The sequence below is a fragment of the Megalobrama amblycephala genome, linkage group LG3 (genome assembly GCF_018812025.1).
Source record: "Megalobrama amblycephala isolate DHTTF-2021 linkage group LG3, ASM1881202v1, whole genome shotgun sequence".
Classification (NCBI taxonomy): Eukaryota; Metazoa; Chordata; class Actinopteri; order Cypriniformes; family Xenocyprididae; genus Megalobrama; species Megalobrama amblycephala.
The window spans coordinates 15,903,380-15,924,595 of record NC_063046.1 but is presented as its reverse complement, the minus strand read 5'-3'; the positions used below and the strand labels follow the sequence as shown (position 1 = coordinate 15,924,595).

Sequence of the window (21,216 nt, the reverse complement as noted above, 5' to 3'; positions counted from 1 at the left end):
TCATCCCTTTCTAAATATACCTGTACTGCCTGGCCGCAGATTTCTATGATATAAGATTTCTGTAACTTCCATTTCGCAAATAAAGCACAAACAGGGAACCATGTTACAATAGCTTATAGTAGAGTTCCTATGAGATTGACTGTTGCTGGAATGTTTCTATGTTTCTGTGAGACTGACTCAGTAGTAGAGTACCTCCGCTTTCCACATGACTAGTACTACATGATAATGTGACACGAGCTCCTTCAGTTCAGTAGGCTATTCACACGCTCTGAGTCACTGCGCGCTCGCCTGTGAGTGTGAAAGTCACTTGCGTTTTTCGCTCTTCCACTAGTTTTACATTACGCGTGTTTTAACATGTACTGTCCCACCGGGAACATTACTTCAAAATAACCAACGACCGTTTACGCGATTTTGCTGACCGTTTTCCGAAAACCAAGTGTTTTGCGTAGGCTACGAGAGGCAAGATATCAAGTGTTCTGCGTTTGTGTATGAAAGGTAAGACAATTTCTCTAAATGTTTGCTAAAGCGATGCACCATATGATCTCCAATCAGTCTATCTGTGAAGGTGTGAGTGTGAATTTTATGTTTTCATACATTTTGATTCGAATCTATTGCTTTTGCTTTTTTACATGTGAAATGGGGGTGATTTTTACCTAGATGTAGAGCTAGTAGTTGTCACACTTTTGACTTAAGTCAAACAACGCGCAACGATAACGTTTCAGAGTCCAAACAACGCGTAACGATATTAAACGATATCTGTAAGTTGTCACAGTAAGAACAATAAGTTCTGATAATAAAAATGTGACAGCTTGCCCCGGTCTGATATTTATGTACAATATCATTTTCAGTTTAACCCTTAAGGTAACATCTACCTTCATTACAGCTGACCATTGCCATAATTGCTGCCACAGTATGGTTGTATTGTGTTCACTTTATTTAGAGCTATAACAAAATATTTTGATATTGAAATTTTAGTATGAAGGGTTGAATTCACAATAATCAGGTGCTTAAAAGCTATATATGAATACACTGCTAGAGGAAATACATTTGTGTTATCAAAAGCTGAGATATAGTCCTTGTTTGTTGTGACAACTAGCCCCCATCTCCCGTCATTCTTTTGTATTCACATAAATGGGCTGGGTTTTCGTATTTTTCTTCGTGTTTTGCATGTTTTTGCAATACACTAATGAAAAAAACTGTCAAATTGGCCCAACTCTGTTAAATTTCTGTCAAATAAACCATGTTAAAGAGCTTAACACATTAACACATATTAGCATGCTATAACCTTTAACAGGGTTAGATTTGACCTGAGCTCACCTCATCCTCTATAAGATATACATGCAGTTTTTTATTTTTTTTTGCGTGCATTTCTCTCTATTACATGTTCATTTCAGCATTTCACGCTTACTGCAGTAATATATGAGACAAGGCTCTCCTTAGGGAAATTGGAGCGCAGGTGGAGGAGCACCAGCCGCATATTTACTCCGGGCTATGAACATATCAAAGACACACGGAGACTGCGCTTTAGTGAAACCCTTGACAATCCTGTAACACCCCCCCAGTCAGTCCACCTCAATAGAAAGGAATGCTCCCTTTATCTGCCTTCTATAACTGACTGAGAAGATTGAGCCTGTAACTACAACTGTCATATGCTTTCATTATTTCTGCAAATTCAAATTGAATTTAGCTTCATAAGAAATTTTCTTTAGTAATTGGTCGAATGCTTATTAAATTGCAATCAAAGATGTTTTCATTTTAGCTACTCTTTATGTCTTGTAGTGTATCTTGGTTTTCCTGTCTGAACCACGATGGTTGATCTACGCAACTAAACAGCGAGTTTTTTTTTTTTTTTTTTTGCTTTAATGCAACTTAGCGGCAATGTAATCACCACTAAATAGTCTAAAGACCTTTGCCCTCAGTCCCTGCTACTTGTCAGTTCGTCTCAGAATGAAGGGAGCTGAAAGGCCTCTCTCTTTTTTGTCTGGCACTGATGTTACAAAGGAAAAGCACAATAGCTTGACCTAGTTCATCTCAAAGTTCACATTCTTGTTCTGTGCGCGTCGTTAGCTTTGCTAAACAAAATATGAGCCGTGGAAATGCTGTAGAGAAGCAAGTCTTCTGTGGTTTATCAGTCTTGAGGCATATGTAGGACTTCAAAACAAGTTGAATCATTTCGAGAGATTTTATCAGAGCGAGGAAATTCAGGTGGCAGGAACGGAGACTCATGAGTTCACAACACAGAGGTTATTAAAATTTCCACAGAGTCATTATAACTAAAAGAGGAAGTGTTATATGAGGTTGGGTGAATTATTTTTAGTGGCTGTTGAGTGGGAAATAACATAGTAAGGCTGAGAGAATTTTTGTATGCATTTGAGCAAAAAATTCCTTTATTTGCACAGTTTAAAACTGGCAACATGCTCCCTGTATAAATGGACTGCCACAGCTTCCTTTCAGTGGTGCTTGGAGAGAAAAGGGACATTCTTTGATTGCTGTGAGGTCCACATAGCTGGAACAATGGCAGAGGGAGAGAGGGCCAGAAAGGGCGGAGGCATAGACGCACCCTTCTCAAACATTGCACAGAGGAACTGGGCATTCTCTGTACTCAATACGCTGCTCTGTTATAGCCACATTGGGCTGTAATTTTTATACAGTGCATTGCTGACATGTTTGGACAAAGACATTTTTTTCAGAGATTGAAACTCTATAGAGTTGATCATTAAAGGTGCCCTAGATTCAGAAATTGAATTTACCTCGGCATAGTTAAATAACAAGAGTTCAGTACATGGAAAAGACATACAGTGAGTCTCAAACTCCATTGTTTCCTCCTTCTTATATAAATCTCATTTGTTTAAAAGACCTCCGAAGAACAGGCGAATCTCAGCATAACACAGACTGTTACGTAACAGTCGGGATCATTAATATGTACGCCCCCAATATTTGCATATGCCAGCCCATGATTGAGGCATTAGACAAGGGCAGCCAGTATTAACGTCTGGATGTGCAGAGCTGAATCAACAGACTAGGTAAGCAAGCAAGGACAATAGCAAAAAATGGCAGATGGAGCAATAATAACATGATTCATGATATCATGATATTTGACATGATTCATGATATCGTGATATTTTTAGTGATATTTATAAATTGTCTTTCTAAATGTTTTGTTAGCATGTTGCTAATGTACTGTTAAATGTGGTTAAAGTTACCATCGTTTCTTACTGTATTCACGGAGACAAGAGCCGTCGCTATTTTCATTTTTAAACACTTGCAGTCTGTATAATTCAGAAACACAACTTCATTCTTTATAAATCTCTCCAACAGTGTAGCATTAGCCGTTAGCCACGGAGCACAGCCTCAAACTCATTCAGAATCAATGTAAACATCAAAATAAACACTGTACTTACGCGATTAGACATGCTGCATGACGAACACTTTGTAAAGATCCATTTTGAGGGTTATATTAGCTGTGTGAACTTTTTTATGTTGTTTAAGGCAAGCGCGAGCTCTTGGGGCGTGGAGCACGAGAATTAAAGGGCCACACACCCTGAATCGGCTCATTTCTAATTATGCCCCAAAATAGGCAGTTAAAAAAATGTATTTAAAAAAATCTATGGGGTATTTTGAGCTAAAACTGACACATTCAGGGGACACCTTAGACTTATATGACATCTTTTTAAAAAAAAGTTCTAGGGCACCTTTAACCAATTAGCAGGTTTTTACCATAGCATAAAAACATGTTTACAGTATATATACCTGCAGTTGCTGCAGATTTGTCGGCTGCAAAACCATGAATCTCACATTCCACCACATCCTCTGTTGGTCTATTGGATTGAGATTTGGTGACTGTGGAGGCCATTTGATTATAGTGAACTGAATGTCATGTTCAAGAAACCAATTTAACACAATTTGAGGTTTGTGACAGTGCGTTATCCTGCTTGAAGTAGCCATCAGAAAATGGTACACTGTGGTCATAAAGGGATAGACATGGTCAGCAGCAATACTCAGGTAGGCTGTGGCATTTAAACGATGCTTAATTGGTAGTAAGGGGCCCAGAGTGTACCAAGAAAACATCCCCCACACCATTACACCACCACCCTGAAGCATTGATACAAGGCAGGATGGATCCACGCTTTCATGTTGTTTACGCCAAATTCCGACCCTACCATCTGAATGCGGAAGCAGAATTCGAGACTCATCAGACTTGGCAATGTTTTTACAATCTTCTTTTGTCCAATTTTGGTGAGCCTGTGTAAATTGTAAATTGCCATGGTTAGTTCATGTTAGTTAATACATTAAGTAATGTTAACATAAGATCCAGACAGGTGAAAGAGAATATCTTTGTAAGTTGGATTCTTAAAGACTTTACTTGTTTCTGAAAAAATGATTCAGTGATAGATACATTTTTTAACAGTAATTTGTTGCCACAATGCCACCTAGTGGGGTAATCGATACAGTTGTTATTTGAAGAACCAGTTCCTGTCGGAAGGTGATTTATTCTATTTTAATCGGTAACGTAGACATCAGTTTCTCTGAATAATAAACGTTTGTATACTTCTGTGATGACTGGAATATTTGTAACAGAAATAATGATACTGTGTGTTTGACAAGATTGCTTGTGAAACTGTTTATATCTAAATATGACAACACTCTTTAGATCAACGGCAGCGTGAACACAGATTTGAATTTTATTTTTGTTGAAGGTTTAATATACAGGGGCGAATTGTTGTCATTTAGGAATTAGATCATGTGGGTGATGAAATAGAGAACACAATTATTCATGCAGCTCTCTCTCTCTCTCTCTCAATTCAATTAAAATCAAAATTGCTTTGTGGGCATGACTGTACATAATACAATATTGCCAAAGATTGAAATACATACATATATATACATAAAACAATAATAAAAGGTTGAAATGGCTACTTAAAGGATACACTCCTCGCACTTCGCCCAGACATCACAACGGAACCGTTTTAGGAACCGAAAATTAGAAATGTAGAAGTTTTGCATGGTTCCAGTTCTTTTAAAAAAAACACACGGTTCCCAACCCTAGCTACAATAGTAATTTCTTGCTAGAAATTACATCATAAGTGGAAAATGTTGGTACAAAAATGTAATGTTACATACAAACTGACCACCAGACTCCATCTTTATTTTTAGTTCAACTGTCCCAGAATGGCACAGGATTGTGGGATATCTAAGGCAGAGAAGGATACATCTATCCTGCCTTCAAAATTTGATAATTTGAAGGTATTTCAGTAGACAGGATGTGACAAGATCATTGGATTCAGATGTCTACATGCCTAAATGCATTGAGTTGCTTCCATGTGATTGGCTGATTAGATATTTAAACCCGTAAAGCACTTTGAATTGCAATAAATAAAGTACGTTTGATTGATTGATATGTATCCCAAGTAGTTTGCATTGCAAAACCATTTGTTGATGGGGCCTGATAGTATCCGGTGGCCAGTGTGGGTGGAAAAACTATATTACCAAATGTCTAACTAACCACAGCAGACGCAAGAAGATGGCAACTGTCTGTTATGTAGGGTGTTTTCGTTGTCAAAAGGCATTTTGTTTACTCAACATTTTTTCCATTTTGAAAATTATTCCTTTTCAAAAAGTTTGTCAGAACAGCTCATAGTGTCCAAAATGTGCAAAATTAAAAGGCAGTGTGCCCTTAAACCCAAAAATATTTGTTGCTACAGACAGTGTCAAAATTGTCTCACACATATTTAATTACACTGTGGGCACTGTTGCAGAATTGTGTATGGCAAAAGGAAGCAAATTATATACAGTATGTGCACATTTTTAGATTGATCATTCTCTCTACACAGATGTCAGTTTATGCATGCATGCATTTTCATAGCAGTTTAGTAGGTCTAGAACACGTTATCTCATAATAGTAGCACCAGTGGTAAAGCACATGATGTAGTTTCGTCGTCAGACCAAATGGAGTATCTGCAGATGTTGTGTTTTGCATAATGCCTGCCACAACAGGTTGATGCATGTTTGTGCTCGAAGTCGGTAAATGCAGGAAAGCCACAGTGGTGTCTGATCTTAACTGTGTGCTACGTTCTCAACTGTTTGGCTCATATCTCTGAAAGATGTAAAGGTCAGCATGCAACATTTTAGATCAGCACTATATAAGTGAGAACTAGTGTTAACCCACATGGAAAAAACCTACATAAACATATGTTTCAATATAGGTTTTGATATAGGTTTTACATATATGTGACATATATAAAATTGGCCGTTTTCCTATATTATATGTACATATATGTACATATATGCACACATATGTACACATATATGCACACATATATACACATATATGCACACATATATGTACACATATATGTACACATATATGTACACATATATATACACATATATGTACACATATATATATATATACACATATATGTACATATATGTACACATAATATAGGAAAACGGCCAATTTTATATATGTCACATATATTAAAAACCTATATCAAACCTATATTGAAACATATATGTTTATATAGGTTTTTTCCATGTGGGACCAATTTCACGTGTTCGTGTAGCGGTGTGTTTTCTGCGTTGTGTCGTAATCAAAGACAGACTGCGAAAAATCTTGCCATCAGGTCCTCACTTTATTCTGTATAACACAAATGGCAATATATGAGGACTTGTGCAGCATACAAACAGCATGCGGCAGCAACGCACAACGCTGAGAAAGAGAGATATTAAAAGTAACTTAAGTAAAGAAAAATAATCAACGAAACATCTGAATGTACATCACAGAGGGGTTTTGGATTACAATCATACAAATATATCATGTGAATTCAGCTGTTACATGAAACATGGCCTTAATTGAATCACCGCAAAAACTTTGTGCGACCTACCGCTGTGATGTCTCATGCAGACTGGGAAGCAGCAAAGTGCGTCAACACCCCAAGTCAGCATGGCGGCAGGAAACCCCAAATATGGTCATGGCAAGTGGAATCACAAAATAATTGTCTAAATACATAACTGCTACATTCGCACATACATAAGTTCTTGCATATTTTTTTTCGTTAATTCTTAGTTTTTGCCTTGATAATAGAAAATATGAGCTAGGCATCATGTATGACAGTCAAAAATGAGATATGAGCTACAAAATGACCAGATCCTGCCATTAGCTATATAGAAGACATATCTTGTATGTATAGGGCATATATATGGATATGAAGAAGCAATACAGGAGACCTATATTTCCTGTATATGCACATATATGCACCTCAATTTTGCCTATATGTGGCATATATACACATATATGCAGTATATATATATACGCATATATGCAGCATATATATAGCATATATGCAGTATATATGCGCATATATGCAGCATATATATTATCATATATGTGCATATATGCAGCATATATGTACATATACACTGCATATAGGTTTCATATATGCGCATATATCCACATATAGGTTCTTTCCATGTGGGAAAGTATGTGTATCATTGACTCTATGGTTGTTATCTACAGGAAGGTTAGACTTTATTTGTGAAAACATCATACTGCCCTGTTGTCTTATTCTTAAGCCCATCATCTGGGATTAAAGTCACCATGAAATCAAAATGGACAATTCTTATTTTTTATGGAATATTGCAGTATTTCTTATAAATTATTTGTGCACATCATTATTTTCTCAAAAGTCATGTGCCCTCTTTAATCTTTAATCAAAGTAACGTCTTCCCCTCCCTCTTACAGTGACATCTCGTCTCTGATGATGTGTTTACTGGCGTGAGGGCGGGACAACCTGTCACTCACATGAGATCACAGCAATCACAACAATCCAATCAATTCCTTATGAACACAATCAAGTCCCGTCCTACGTTTTCTCTAGTTTGAGAATCCGTTTCGCTTTCATCCGTTTCAATCTGAAATGATATTCTGGCATCTTTTTTTGATTTATATTTACTCAATATTCTTTTGTACATGAAAGGACGTGAACTTCTCGAATGCTTACCCATTTTTAAACTTTTTTTAAACTGCGATATCACATTTTTCTGGCGTCTGATAGCCTCTCAGTGAAGTGAGAAAAAACAGCTACTTTGTCAAATTTCGCAGAAGTGATTTGTAGACTGCTGTGTGCCTCAGTGATCAGTGCTGACTCATTCACTGTCACTGGCTGTGTGTGTTTTGGCACATTGGGACTGGCAGTGTATTATGATTCATTTTATTGCTCTTTGTCTCGACCATGAGGACTCATGTATTACTACACAAAATGAAACAAAGTTTGTGACATAGAGATGGCATCATATCTGTATGACCACAATGGCCCCTGTGCTGCAAAGGAAAGTCTGTTCTCATGGATAAGAGATGACAGTTTCAGCCTAGCATGTATCAGAATGTATTTTTACCCTTGCATGTATGTCTCCTCAATGATTAGAGTCCAGGAATAGATGTTACTAGATGACTGCCTCAATGTCTCAAGAATAATGTGTTTGTAAAGAGGAAATTAGTATTTTTACTTCCACACTTCCACACAGACATGTATCATTTACTAAAAAAATGTGATAAGAGGAAGGAACAGTCAAGATATTGATAACATGATTTCCTATTCATTGAAAGGTGCCCTCGAATGAAAAATTGAATTTATCATGGCATAGTTGAATAACAAGAGTTCAGTACATGGTAAAGACATATATTGAGTTTCAAACCCCATTGCTTCCTCTTTCTTATGTAAATCTCATTTGTTTAAAAGACTTCCGGAAAACACGCGGATCTCAACATAACACCGACTGTTACGTAACAGACTGTGTACGCCCCCAATATTTGCATATATGCCAGCCCATGTTTAAGCATTAGACAAGGAAAGGCAGTATTAATGTCTGGATCTGTGCACAGACAAGGTAAGCAAGCAAGAACAACAGCGAAAAATGGCAGATGGAGCAATAATAACTGACATGATCCATGATAACATGATATTTTTAGTGATATTTGTAAACTGTCTTTCTAAATGTTTTGTTAGCATGTTGCTAATGTACTGTTAAATGTGGTTAAAGTTACCATCGTTTCTTACTGTATTCACGGAGACAAGAGAGCCATCGCTATTTTCATTTTTAAACACTTGCAGTCTGTATAATTCATAAATACAACTTCATTCTTTATAAATCTCTCCAACAGTGTGTAATGTTAGCTTTAGCCACAGAGCATAGCCTCAAACTCATAGAGAATCAAATGTGAACATCAAAATAAATACTTTACTCACATGATTCGATGTATGCACACAGTATGCATGACAAACATCTTGTAAAGATCCATTTGATGGTTATATTAGCTGTGTGAACTTAATATAAGTAAATCCGCTGTAATATAGTCGAGAGCTCGTGAGGCAGGGGGCACACAATTTAAAGGGGCGGCGACTGAAAAAATCAGTGTATAGTTAATGATGCCCCAAAATAGGCAGTTAAAAAAATTAATTAAAAAAAATCTTTGGGGTATTTTGAGCTTGAATTTCACAGATACATTCAGGAGACACCTTAGACTTATATTACATCTTGTGAAAAAGCATTCTTGGGCACCTTTAAGAAAGCCTTGCATGGCTCTACTGAGTTATGTCGTAGTGCATTTTTCATTTCTCTCTAACTGAGTTCTCTGTTGCTTTTCAGGAGTCATCTATGAGCTACAATGAAGCAGAACCCAAAGACTGTAAGGATGTGGATGATCATCTGTCTTTTGTTCAGTTTGGGTCTAGGTAAGTAGGCGATCACCAAGGAAGTGAAATTATACTAGTTGCATATTGATGATGGATTACTGTTAGCATCTTGTTTAAAGCTGCAGTCCGTAACTTTTTTGGTTAAAAATGATCCAAAATCAATTATTGAGCAAGTACATAACTAGCCATTGTTCAAAATGATGTCCTTACCTTAGCCTAGGGGTGTCCAAACTTTTTTAAAAGGGGGCCAGATTTGATGTTGTGGACACAGCTAGTAGTCGCTGTGCGAGTAAACCTCCCTCCTCTGATCTCAAGAGATGCTCTAGCGACTGACGCTAGAGGTTGCAGCCTTTAGCCTCCTTGTTAGAGCGTCCGACTCCCACACGGGAGACCCGGGTTCGAGGCCCGTGCAGAGTGGAGCGAGTAGGACCTCGGTAGAGGGGTGACATTGTTGCCGTGACCAGGATAGGAGTGAGGTTTAGGGGGGTAAGTGTAACAGAGGCCAGCTAGTAGTCGCTATATATAATCATGTTTTGTTTCTTGAAAACATGACAGATTTGACAAAAGCTTGAGCTGACAGTAGAGTATCTTGAGATAGGACACAGATGTAAATTTAATACACAAATAATATCTGTAAAACTTTTAACTCTCGTTTTAAAGGGTGAAATTTAAATATTATTACTGAGTTAGTGTTACGTAGCGGGACTCAGGCAGGGATCCAATTGCAGCGTTTTATTAGAAGTAAGAGTGGTCGTACAGGCAGGGTCAATCAGGAGCAAACAGGAACAGCAAGGGACAGGCAGAGTCGTAGTCAGGGTACAGGCAGTAGATAGAGGCAGGCAGATAACATTCACAGAACAGTATACAAGGCAAGAGTCAGGACAGGCAGCAACGGGTCAATAAACAGGAACAGGCAAGATCAAACACAGGCAGACAGGAAACAAGGAAACGCTCAGAAATGACACACTGGGTAATCAAGACTTCACAAACTGGTGGTGTGAGTGTGAGTCCTTTATAGTCCTGATAATGAGCTGCAGCTGGGTGTGGTGATCAGTGTGGTGTGCTAGGGTGGATGTGGCAACAGGTGATAGGTGGAGTGAGTGCATGTGATTGACAGGGGGGATGATGGGAAATGTAGTCCGGAACTGACAGGATTCGTGACAGTTAGAACTCTATTCTTATTTAAATTATAAAGTACTCTAATTAGATCACCGCAGGTAAAACTACACATGGCACCTCACTACATGGTAAAAAGCAAAAATATTGTTTCTATATCTAGAATGGCTTTATGGTATCAAAACACATTTAATATAAATACGAATGCACAAAACTGCAAGTTTATGACAAAAAAAGTCTGTAATTTGGCCTTTATTACTCATTTAATACAAGTCTACATTAAAAAATAAAATTAGATATTAACCTACATTTCTGACAAAATACCACGGTTACAGTTAGTGTTACCACAGTAAATTCATGATAAATGTTGTTGATTTGTTGGTTGAAAAGTACTCTAACTGGATCGGCTTAATGGTTCTCCTTATTTGCACGTTAGTGTTGATTAAGTCAGCGCTGTTTCAGCTGTCTTTAAACTGAATTAAATTACATCAAATCTGTATGTATAAAGAAGGAGTCCCAGATGTTGCAGGCAGAGGATCATTGATAGCCTTTTCTCATAGCAGCTGGAATAATTAAATTTATCATTTTGACGGCGGATTGTAATCCAGAAAGGTCCAAATGACAATCATCAGTGACAACTGGAGATTCACCCATAAAAAACCCCATCAAAAGCAAAAGACTTTGGAAGCTAATACAGACTCAATACATATAGTCATGCAATGATGATGTTATTAACATTAACAATTTGAGAACAAAGTATAACAATAATAATCATTTACACATTTTGATCTGATATGAGATAAGCGATTGTTAGATTTAATCACCATTGGCAGCACATTTTATTGTAATGCTTTTTTTCCCTCAGTTGGTCAGAACAAAAGTGGCAGATTTGTTACTTGTTCAGATGACATTTTCTGGTGAAAATTCTTATTATCTTAAAATTCTTATGGTCATGCTTCCAAGACGTAGAATCTGTGATTCCAAAGTACAATATCCACCGGTACAGTGACTGCCAGTCACACATTCTCCTAGACATTAGATTCATCCGCACTGAGGAGCCGGTCACCATGATTTTGCCAAGTAAGACATGTTCCTGGATCAACCCCTTATCCTACCCATAACTTATCCCTAAAATCAGATGGGAAAGATATGTGAATAACATTGATGTAGAAGCACCTAACCCTGATTGCAAGCCTAAACTTGACATAAACGGTCAACTTGTCCCTCAAATCTGATTGGTTTATTGGAATGTTGTTCCAGGATCAACAAAGATGTTGATGACCCTGAGGAGCCGTGCTGATGCACAACCCACGTAAATGATAATTCTGGAAATTATTAACTGCATTTTGCAGGTTTCAAACAGAGATGGCGACAAAGAGGCAAAACTTATGGTCTGCATCTTTAATGAGTCTATTTTTAGACAGAAAATGCACACTTGATTAGTGCAAAAATGTAATATTTTGGATAGTTTGTTAGAAATACTTTTAGAATTCAAATCAATATATTTTGCAGATAACATTTATTTATATTAATTTTATTTACTTATTTACCATATTATGTTTATTTAGCAGCAACAGAGAATGACAGAGACTTTAAGATGTGTGGAACATGGCGCCATGGAAAAGCACCCCGAAATCTGAATTATGATTTGAGAACAGGCTGTGAGGAAATCGAGATTTCTGCCAATGAGAACACACTCTCTGTTCGGGGCAGTATCACAGCGAAGTGCACACGATCTTCATCAATTCCTCTGAATTCAAACCCTCTTCAAAATCAAAGTGATTTCTGTGTGTTCTGGGAGCCGCTGCTGGACCTGCTGATAGTGGAGGTGAATGGAAAGAATCACACTCTGTGTAAACCAAAAGACCTTCAAGAAAACTGCTGCACAAACCTCTCACCTGGGAAGCAGAAAAATGCCAGTCTGTATGGTATTGTGAAAGGCAGCATCCATGGTGATATCATCACCGACAATGTCATGGAAAAATATGCATTTGAAGGACAGTCAATCAACTGCAGTAAGAACCTTTAATGTAATATTTTCATTTTTGTCAAATCAAAAGTGACACTGAGTGAGCTCACTTGTGAGTTTAGCATTTCTGAGCATGTGATCAGTTTGGTTTCAGTATATTTTATCTGTTTTTCCACTTACAGAGAAGAATTTCTGTGATGAGGCTATAAGTCAGACGTCCAGAGGAGCAAACATGTGAGCCAATCATCATTTGATTTTTACATTAGTAATAGTTTCACTATTACTTTAGAGTGTTATGAACTGATGTGGTCTATCATGCAGATTGCAAGAGGTGATGTTTTGCATGCTTATAAGAGAACAATCATGACGAGCTTAAGTCGGAGTGAAAAACAGAGGTTGAGCCGCAAACAGGAAGCTAAACTCATGCCTACAATAGTTTTATAACTTATATGCTTAAGGCATGGGCAGCCAAGTGCATCATTGAATTTTTAAAACATTTATCACATCTTCAACATTTTATTTATTGCAATACACCCCATTTATTGTGCATGTTCATTTAATATGCTGAGCCATCTTATTAAAATGTTTTAATGAGTATTGTCTTATGCATACTGTCTTTAGTGCAGAAAGGGGTGGGTACATATTGTGTTGTGTTTACTGTGGTTTATACTGTGACCATAACTTATACACACCCTCCACAGTAAAATACTATAAATAAACATATTTCTTTGAATGAAAATGGTGGTGGGGTGGGATTGTGGCATTGATGCAATTTGGGTTCATATGAATCTGACTCTCTAGAGAGTGCAGACAGAATGCCTTTTCTATGCTTTATATTATATTAGCTGTTGTATCTTTTAATAATTATATTCTAAACTAAATTTGGAGTCAGATAAAAGTAAATTGGAGCTACTTTGCCACAGTGAAAAGACCGAACATACAGGAAACATTCACCCGCTCTATTGGAAACCACCGTTGGGTGGGCCTTACAATGTGAATAAGTAATAGTAACTTATAATACCAACAGTATTATTTACTGTCGGTATTACAAGATATTATTACATATTCACATGATTATTCAACATGATTATTAAAAGTATATATATTTGTGTATATGTTGTAGTGTGATCATGTCATAATACATGTTTTTGCGTGTTTGCAGGATAGAGAATGTAGTGATGAAATCTAATACAACAGGTCGTGTGGATCTACCTTGTGCTCAAAGCACAATTATTGAGATGAAAGAGGGCTTCACAGGACTTCATTTAACTCTGCCAGTAAATGATATTCACATTTTATAAGCAGAGTTCAAATAATTTTTTGAGTCACAGAAAGGTCTTTTTCTTGCATATGAATAAATATGTGTTGCATTCCAGGCCTCTGGAACTGAAGCACGAAACACGATACCCTCCGTTTATCTTCCCTCCTGCCTGAAATCAGCAACAAAGAGCAAGTCCAAAGTGGTGTGTACTCACTACAAGGCCAGGAAATTATTTCAGGTATGACCATATTTGTCAAGCAGAAATAAATCATGTGGAGCTATGTACAGTATGATACAACAGTACTTGTGTTATATAGGGGGGACCCTCTGATTCAACTCTTCTGGATGATGTAGTTGGACTCTCTGTGGAAAATGAGATTATCAAAAACCTCCCAGAACCTGTCAAAATCACATTTCACCACCTTCCCTTTCCAGTAAGTTTGAGCATGTTCATTTGTGTGTGTGTTTTTTCACACTTTTTCATGTTACATCATATTTGTTATCGTGTTAAAGTGCTATTCATATGTTTATCTACAATTGTAGCTCACATCATTTTCTTCAGAGTAGACAAAGGGTGTGTTCACACTTGACAGCTTAGATTTGATAAAATCTAGTGGTGCAAGTGCTCTGTTTCATGCTGTGAGCGCTGCCATTCGAACCTTGGTGCACTGCAGTTTAAGTAAAATATAATCACAACGCAGATCAAAGGCATCTAAACAAACCAAAAATAGGATATAATTTAATAAGATGCAACCCTATAAAGGACAGAACTGTAATTTAAAGGTGCCCTAGATTCAAAAATTGAATTTACCTCAGCATAGTTAAATAACAAGAGTTCAGTACATGGAAAAGACATACAGTGAGTCTTAAACTCCATTGTTTCCTCCTTCTTATATAAATCTCATTTGTTTAAAAGACCTCTGAAGAACAGGCGAATCTCAACATAACACCGACTGTTACGTAACAGTCGGGGTGTACGCCCCCAATATTTGCATATGCCAGCCCATGATCGAGACATTACACAAGGGCAGCCAGTATTAACGTCTGGATGTGCACAGGTGAATCAACAGACTAGGTAAGCAAGCAAGGACAATAGCAAAAAATGGCAGATGGAGCAATAATAACTGACATGATTCATGATATCATGATATTTTTAGTGATATTTGTAAATTGTCTTTCTAAATGTTTCGTTAGCATGTTGCTAATGTACTGTTAAATGTGGTTAAAGTTACCATCGTTTCTTACTGTATTCACGGAGACAAGAGCCGTCGCTATTTTCATTTTTAAACACTTGTAGTCTGTATAATTCATAAACAAAACTTCATTCTTTATAAATCTCTCCAACAGTGTAGCATTAGCCATTAGCCACGGAGCATATAGCCTCAAACTCATTCAGAATCAATGTAAACATCAAAATAAACAATGTACTTACGCGATTAGACATGCTGCATGACGAACACTTTGTAAAGATCCATTTTGAGGGTTATATTAGCTGTCTGAACTTATTTTATGTTGTTTAAGGCAAGCGCGAGCTCTTGGGGCATGGAGCACGGGATTTAAAGGGCCACACACCCTAAATCGGCTCATTTCTAATTATGCCCCAAAACAGGCAGTTAAAAAAATGAATTAAAAAAAATCTATGGGGTATTTTGAGCTGCAACTTCACAGACACATTCAGGGGACACCTTAGACTTATATTACATCTTTTAAAAAAAGTTCTAGGGCACCTTTAAGCATACCTGGATCTTTTTGTAATATGAGCTATGTTGCCCATTACAGTTCGTTTCAGGCACTGAACCACTGTCTTTTGACTACTTTACACAAACACAAGAGCATTTAGCCCAGCATACAGCAAGTTTCGTTCTAAAAAAATCTGTCATAAAAGCTGTTTTTTTTTTGTTGTGTTTATTTAGGTTTGGTGTTAAAAATGACAGTGTGAACACTAAGCAAACCAGGAATAAATATATCATTTTCTTTTTTGGTCAGGAAAAAAAACAAACAAAACAAAAAACAAGAGAACTGAACTACAAGTCTGAACACACCCTAAATGTCTTACATTTCCTTAACACCGAATCATAGCCTGATAAATATCAGATTGCACATCTTGTTTTTGGCATTTAAAGAGCCCTGTTTACTTGCACAGAGTTTATGACAGCTGAACTTTGTAATTGTCAATTGATATGATGAATCTCCAAACAGTACTGTTTGGAGATTCATCATATCATCATTCATCACAGTGGTATGTGCCAAACCACTCTCTTCCTATCCTTTTCTCTTTCATTCCACAGGCCAACTGTTCTGGAAAATGTGTTTCATGGGATACAAGAATAGGTGTGCTCAAGTCTTCATGTTCATAAATACATTATCAATAATTATTTGACATCAAGAAAATGTTTACGCAATTACTGATTGTACTTCTCTGCAGACAATGAAGTGAATTGGAGAGGCAACGGTTGTAATACGTTTAACATCAATGAAAGAAAGACAGAATGTCATTGTAATCACCTTACATACTTTGCTATTCTTGTGGTGAGTTGCAAGTTTACCAAGAAAATTAAGTTAAAAAAAGTGTGTTTTGCTCATTGCTAGTAATAATTTACACTGAGAGCCAGTCTTAATGAATAAAAGATATTTCTCTCATCCTTATTCATTTGAATAGCCATCGGGAGAGTGTAACAGATTACACCATAGAAATGGAATAATGCATTCCATGTCATGTCTATTTTTCTTCAATGCTTTAGCAAGTGGAACAGAAGGCTACAGTTCGCCATCTGAAGGCTCTGACGTTCATTACCGCTGTGGGCTGTGCCGTGTCTTTAGTTAGCTGTTTGGTTCTCTTCTATTGGCTCTGTAAACGCAGGTAACTAAGAGTTCATTGACTTGGAATTTGTTACACTATCACGAATTAAAAAAAAGCTTGTTCAGTGAATCTATTTTGATTCTCACCCCCATAGTTTTTGTCTTGTTTTGTCTCTGCATTCCAGAATAGGGAAGAAAAACCAGACCTCACTGGTGCACCGTGGTCTGGTGGCGGCAATATTTCTTTTGTGCTTGTTCTTCATTCTTACCGGTACAGTGGCCAATGTTGAAAATGAAACAGCTTGTGTGATAACAGGATCTCTTCTGCATTACTCATTGCTAAGCACCCTCTGCTGGATGGCTATGGAAGTGTTTCACACATTCTTGTTAGTCCGCAAGGTGTTCAGCTCAAATATTCCTCCATGGGTCTTTTACTTGGGGGGATTTGGTGAGTATAAACATGAATTTATTTATTTATTTATTTTCTTATTCATTTAAAAAAAGCAGAAATGGTATTTTCATCTATTTTTCTGAGTATTTATATGAATTTAAATGTAGTAATTAACTTTTTATATAACAATTCTTTTTTCCATTTATAGGTCTCCCAGCTCTGCTAGTCATCATACTGCTCTCAATAGGGGATATTTATGGTGAAAGAAGGATTGTGCCAAGTGAAAATATCACCGGTCCTTACCTCATGTAAGAAAACATATTTTATATACTCATGAAAATGTCATTAAAATCTGACTTTTTCCGTGTTATGTGCTATAATCGGGTCCCTGGTGCATCTACCAACCCAGAAAACGTGAAAAAGGACAACCCAGTAACTTTGTTTTGGCAAGCTTTAAAGGATTAGTTTACTTTCAAATGAAAATTAGCCCAAGCTTTACTCACCTTCAAGCCATCCTAGGTGTATATGACTTTCTTCTTTCTGATGAACATAATCGGAGAAATGTTTATAAATATCCTGACGCATCCGAGCTTTATAATGGCAGTGAACGGAAACAATGAGTATGAGCTGAAGAAAGTGTCTCCATCCATCATAAACGTGTACTCCACACAGCTCCGGAGTGGCCTTCTGAAGCAAAGCGATGTGTTTGTGTAAAAAAATATCCATATTTAACAAGTTATGAAGTAAAATATGCAGCTTCCAAACGAGCCGCTCAGATATTGCTCCCCTTGTGATGTAGGAATCTTATTATAATAAGGGAATCTTATTATAATATTACCGCCCCTTAATCTGCACGTTTCCGCCCACGGCGCCGTCATTTTGTTTTCGCAAGTGAAAACGGTGTACCAGTTCTAAGACCATCATAGCAAAATTTCTGTCGTTGGCTGCACAGACGAGCACAGAACACGATTTAGAGTCTAAGTTAGCTTGGATAGCCTGCAAATTGACCCAGGCAAGCTCGATTGCTAAAAAAGGAGCATTTCTGTCCGAGCGATATTTTGGAAAAATATTCACATCATTTGATAGCAATCATAAACGTTAGCCGGGTGTGTTTGGCTCTGTTTAGGTATGCTATGTATAGTGGGCGTCCATACGGGTTTTGCAAAAGAGATTTAACATGACGGCACATGCTAGATGATGAGTTGAATCAACTCCTCAGCAACTACATAAATTTATCCACTAACCATTCAGAAACGTCCAGTTGCATTAAAGGTGCCCAAGAACGTTCTTTCACAAGATGTAATATAAGTCTAAGGTGTCTTCTGAATGTGTCTGTAAAGTTTCAGCTCAAAATACCCCATAGATTTTTTTTTATTAATTTTTTTAACTGCCTATTTTGGGGCATCATTAACAATGCACTGATTTACATTCGGCGCCGCCCCCTTAAATCGCGTGCTCCCTGCCACATGAGCTGTCGACTATATTACAGCGCATTTACAAAGTTCACACAGCTAATATAACCCTCAAATGGATCTTTACAAGATGTTCGTCATGCATGCTGCATGCATGCTTCGAATTATGTGAGTAAAGTATTTATTTGGATGTTAAAGTTTTATTCTGAGTGAATTTGAGGCTGTCCTCCATGGCTAACGGCTAATGCTACACTGTTGGAGAGATTTATAAAGAATGAAGTTGTGTTTATGCATTATACAGACTGCAAGTGTTTAAAAAATGAAAATAGCGACGGCTCTTGTCTCCGTGAATACAGTAAGAAACGATGGTAACTTTAACCTCATTTAACAGTACATTAGCAACATGCTAACGAAACTTTTAGAAAGACAATTTACAAATATCAGTAAAAATATCATGCTATCATGGATTATGTCAGTTATTATTGCTCCATCTGCCATTTTTCACTGTTGTTCTTGCTTACCTAGTCTGATGATTCGGCTGTGTGCAGCTCCAGACGTTACCTGGCTGCCCTTGTGTAATCCCTTTCATAATGTTGGAAACGTGGGCTGGCATTATGCAAATATTGGGGCGTACACCCCGACTGTTACGTAACAGTCTGTGTTATGTTGAGATTCGCCTGTTCTTCGGAGGTCGTTTAAACAAATGAGATTTATATAAGAAGGAGGAAACAATGGGGTTTGAGACTCACTGTTTTTTCCATGTACTGAACTCTTGTTATTTAACTATGCCAAGGTAAATTCAATTTTTGAATCAAGGGCACCTTTAACTTCTTGCTGAGTCTCTCCATCAGTGTCCGACTGAACGCCGTTACTGACAATCGTGAAATTCTCCAGCTTTGTTGTTGTTGAGCAACCGAAGTGCAAGCTGTTAAAGCTCCGCCCTCTTTTGGAAAGTGGGCAGGGAGCAGCAGCTTATTTGCATTTAAAGGGACACACAAAAATGGCATGTTTTTACTCACACCCAAATAGGAGCAAATTTGACAAGCTATAATAAATGATCTGTGGGGTATTTTGAGCTGAAACTTCACAGACACATTCTGGGGACACCAGAGACTTATATTACATCTTGTGAAAAGGGGCATAATAGGTCCCCTTTAAAATAATCTTTGCTCTGCTCATCCAGGTGCTGGATGATGGAAAAGGACAAGAGTCTACTGGCCCATTACATCATTAATATTGGCTTACTGGCTGTTGTGGTGAGCTCTGGTGCAGTCATGCTTTTCCTTGTGGTGAAGGAGATCCACAATCGACCCGAATGGAAGAAGATTCACGTGTCTTTTCTCAGTATCTGGGGTCTCACCTGTCTGTTTGGCACAACTTGGGGCCTTGGTTTCTTTGATTTTGGCCCTCTCTCAGAGGCTACCCTCTTCCTCTTCTGTATTATCAATTCCTTACAAGGTAAGCTTTTTCTTGAATGCAGTATCACAAAATACACAAGATCAGATAATGGCTAGGCTATTGTGTCAATGTAACTTGATTTCCTGTAGCTGCATATAAAAATAAAACAGCCCTCAAACTTGTTTCCTTTTGTTTTCATTACTAAAGAAGTCTTGCATTTAACTCATTAGCTTCCATTCTGTTAGATAAAATTGCATGATGGTATCCAATTCCCATCTATCCTAACAGGGTTTTTTCTCATGCTGCGATACTATGCTCTTGAGAGGATGAAAAAGAAAGATGACTCCAGTTCGGATGGGAGCAGTTCTGCATCTTCAAAACAGCATATGCTACAGACTAATGAAAAGAGTTAAAAGTCTGGTGAAGCTCAAACAGTGTCTTTCTGAAATTGCCAAATTTCAGGGGTTTTTTTACCTTGAAAATGTATTCGCAAAGGGCATTTGTAAAGATCATTTTATGTCCTGCTGGTCAGGAAGTTGAAAGGTCCTCAGATGACATTGCAATGTCATTTAGTCACAGAGCGTTAGATAACTGAGCATAAATGCTTCACCTGTCATAAGCTGCATTTCTGTATTCATAGTCTTAGTGTGAGTATGATAGTTTGTTTCGTTTTCTCAAGCGACCCTTGCACTTTAATTTTTTTTACAACTGTGTAAAACTGCTGTATTCATTGTGATGTAAATAGGAGTTCTACCAAATCACTTTTTCAGTAAGAAAAAAAAAATTGTGGTCAAAAAGTAGTGAGTTGTGAGTTAAAGCGTTTGTGCCAGTTTAAACTGCCAGTGCATTCCTCAATGTGCATTTTCAGAATCAAAAATGAGCTCAGCAAATTCTGTATTTTGTTTAGTTCTGTCAGAAGTTGCACTTTCTGTTATAGAGTTTTGTAATGAAGCAAAGTAAAGCACAAACTTTACTTTTTGGTTTGTATTAAGTATTTTTATGTGTATTTCTGTTGGAATATAATAATATGGAATACATAATATAAATATTATTGGTGTTTGGTTATTTTTCTTTTACTTTTTTTTTTTCATTAATTTTTTTTTTTTTTTTTTTTTTTTTTATTGGACATATTTTATTAGACCAGGCGGATAGATGGGTAAAAAAAAATCTACATTAAT

General features: G+C 37.2%; 1 protein-coding gene across 3 annotated transcripts; it reads left to right on the top strand.

Moving 5' to 3' along the window:
* Positions 1-224: 224 nt before the first annotated feature.
* Positions 225-21,089, top strand: LOC125264660 (adhesion G-protein coupled receptor G1-like). 3 transcript variants are annotated; one of them, XM_048184217.1, is made up of 14 exons: positions 225-495; positions 9,646-9,731; positions 12,380-12,823; positions 12,960-13,011; positions 13,940-14,054; positions 14,154-14,276; positions 14,356-14,472; positions 16,327-16,369; positions 16,464-16,567; positions 16,780-16,898; positions 17,023-17,285; positions 17,437-17,536; positions 19,824-20,098; positions 20,327-21,089. In XM_048184217.1, the coding sequence occupies exons 2-14, from the start codon at positions 9,665-9,667 to the stop codon at positions 20,449-20,451; spliced, it is 1,947 nt and encodes a 648-aa protein (XP_048040174.1). In that variant the 5' UTR covers positions 225-495; positions 9,646-9,664; the 3' UTR covers positions 20,452-21,089. The 3 variants fall into 3 exon arrangements, with proteins under 3 accessions (XP_048040174.1, XP_048040173.1, XP_048040175.1); XM_048184216.1 differs by having other exon boundaries at positions 226-495; positions 12,377-12,823; XM_048184218.1 differs by lacking the exon at positions 225-495 and adding an exon at positions 12,069-12,199 and having other exon boundaries at positions 12,377-12,823.
* The last annotated feature ends 127 nt before the right edge of the window (positions 21,090-21,216 follow it).

Excerpts from the sequence above, each read along its gene's own strand:
- LOC125264660 (XM_048184216.1), top strand. The coding sequence starts at position 9,665 with ATGAAGCAGAACCCAAAGACTGTAAGGATGTGGATGATCATCTGTCTT. Across the intron at positions 13,012-13,939 it reads ACGTCCAGAGGAGCAAACAT|GATAGAGAATGTAGTGATGA; the intron begins GTGAGCCAATCA and ends GCGTGTTTGCAG. Across the intron at positions 17,286-17,436 it reads CTTTTACTTGGGGGGATTTG|GTCTCCCAGCTCTGCTAGTC; the intron begins GTGAGTATAAAC and ends TTCCATTTATAG.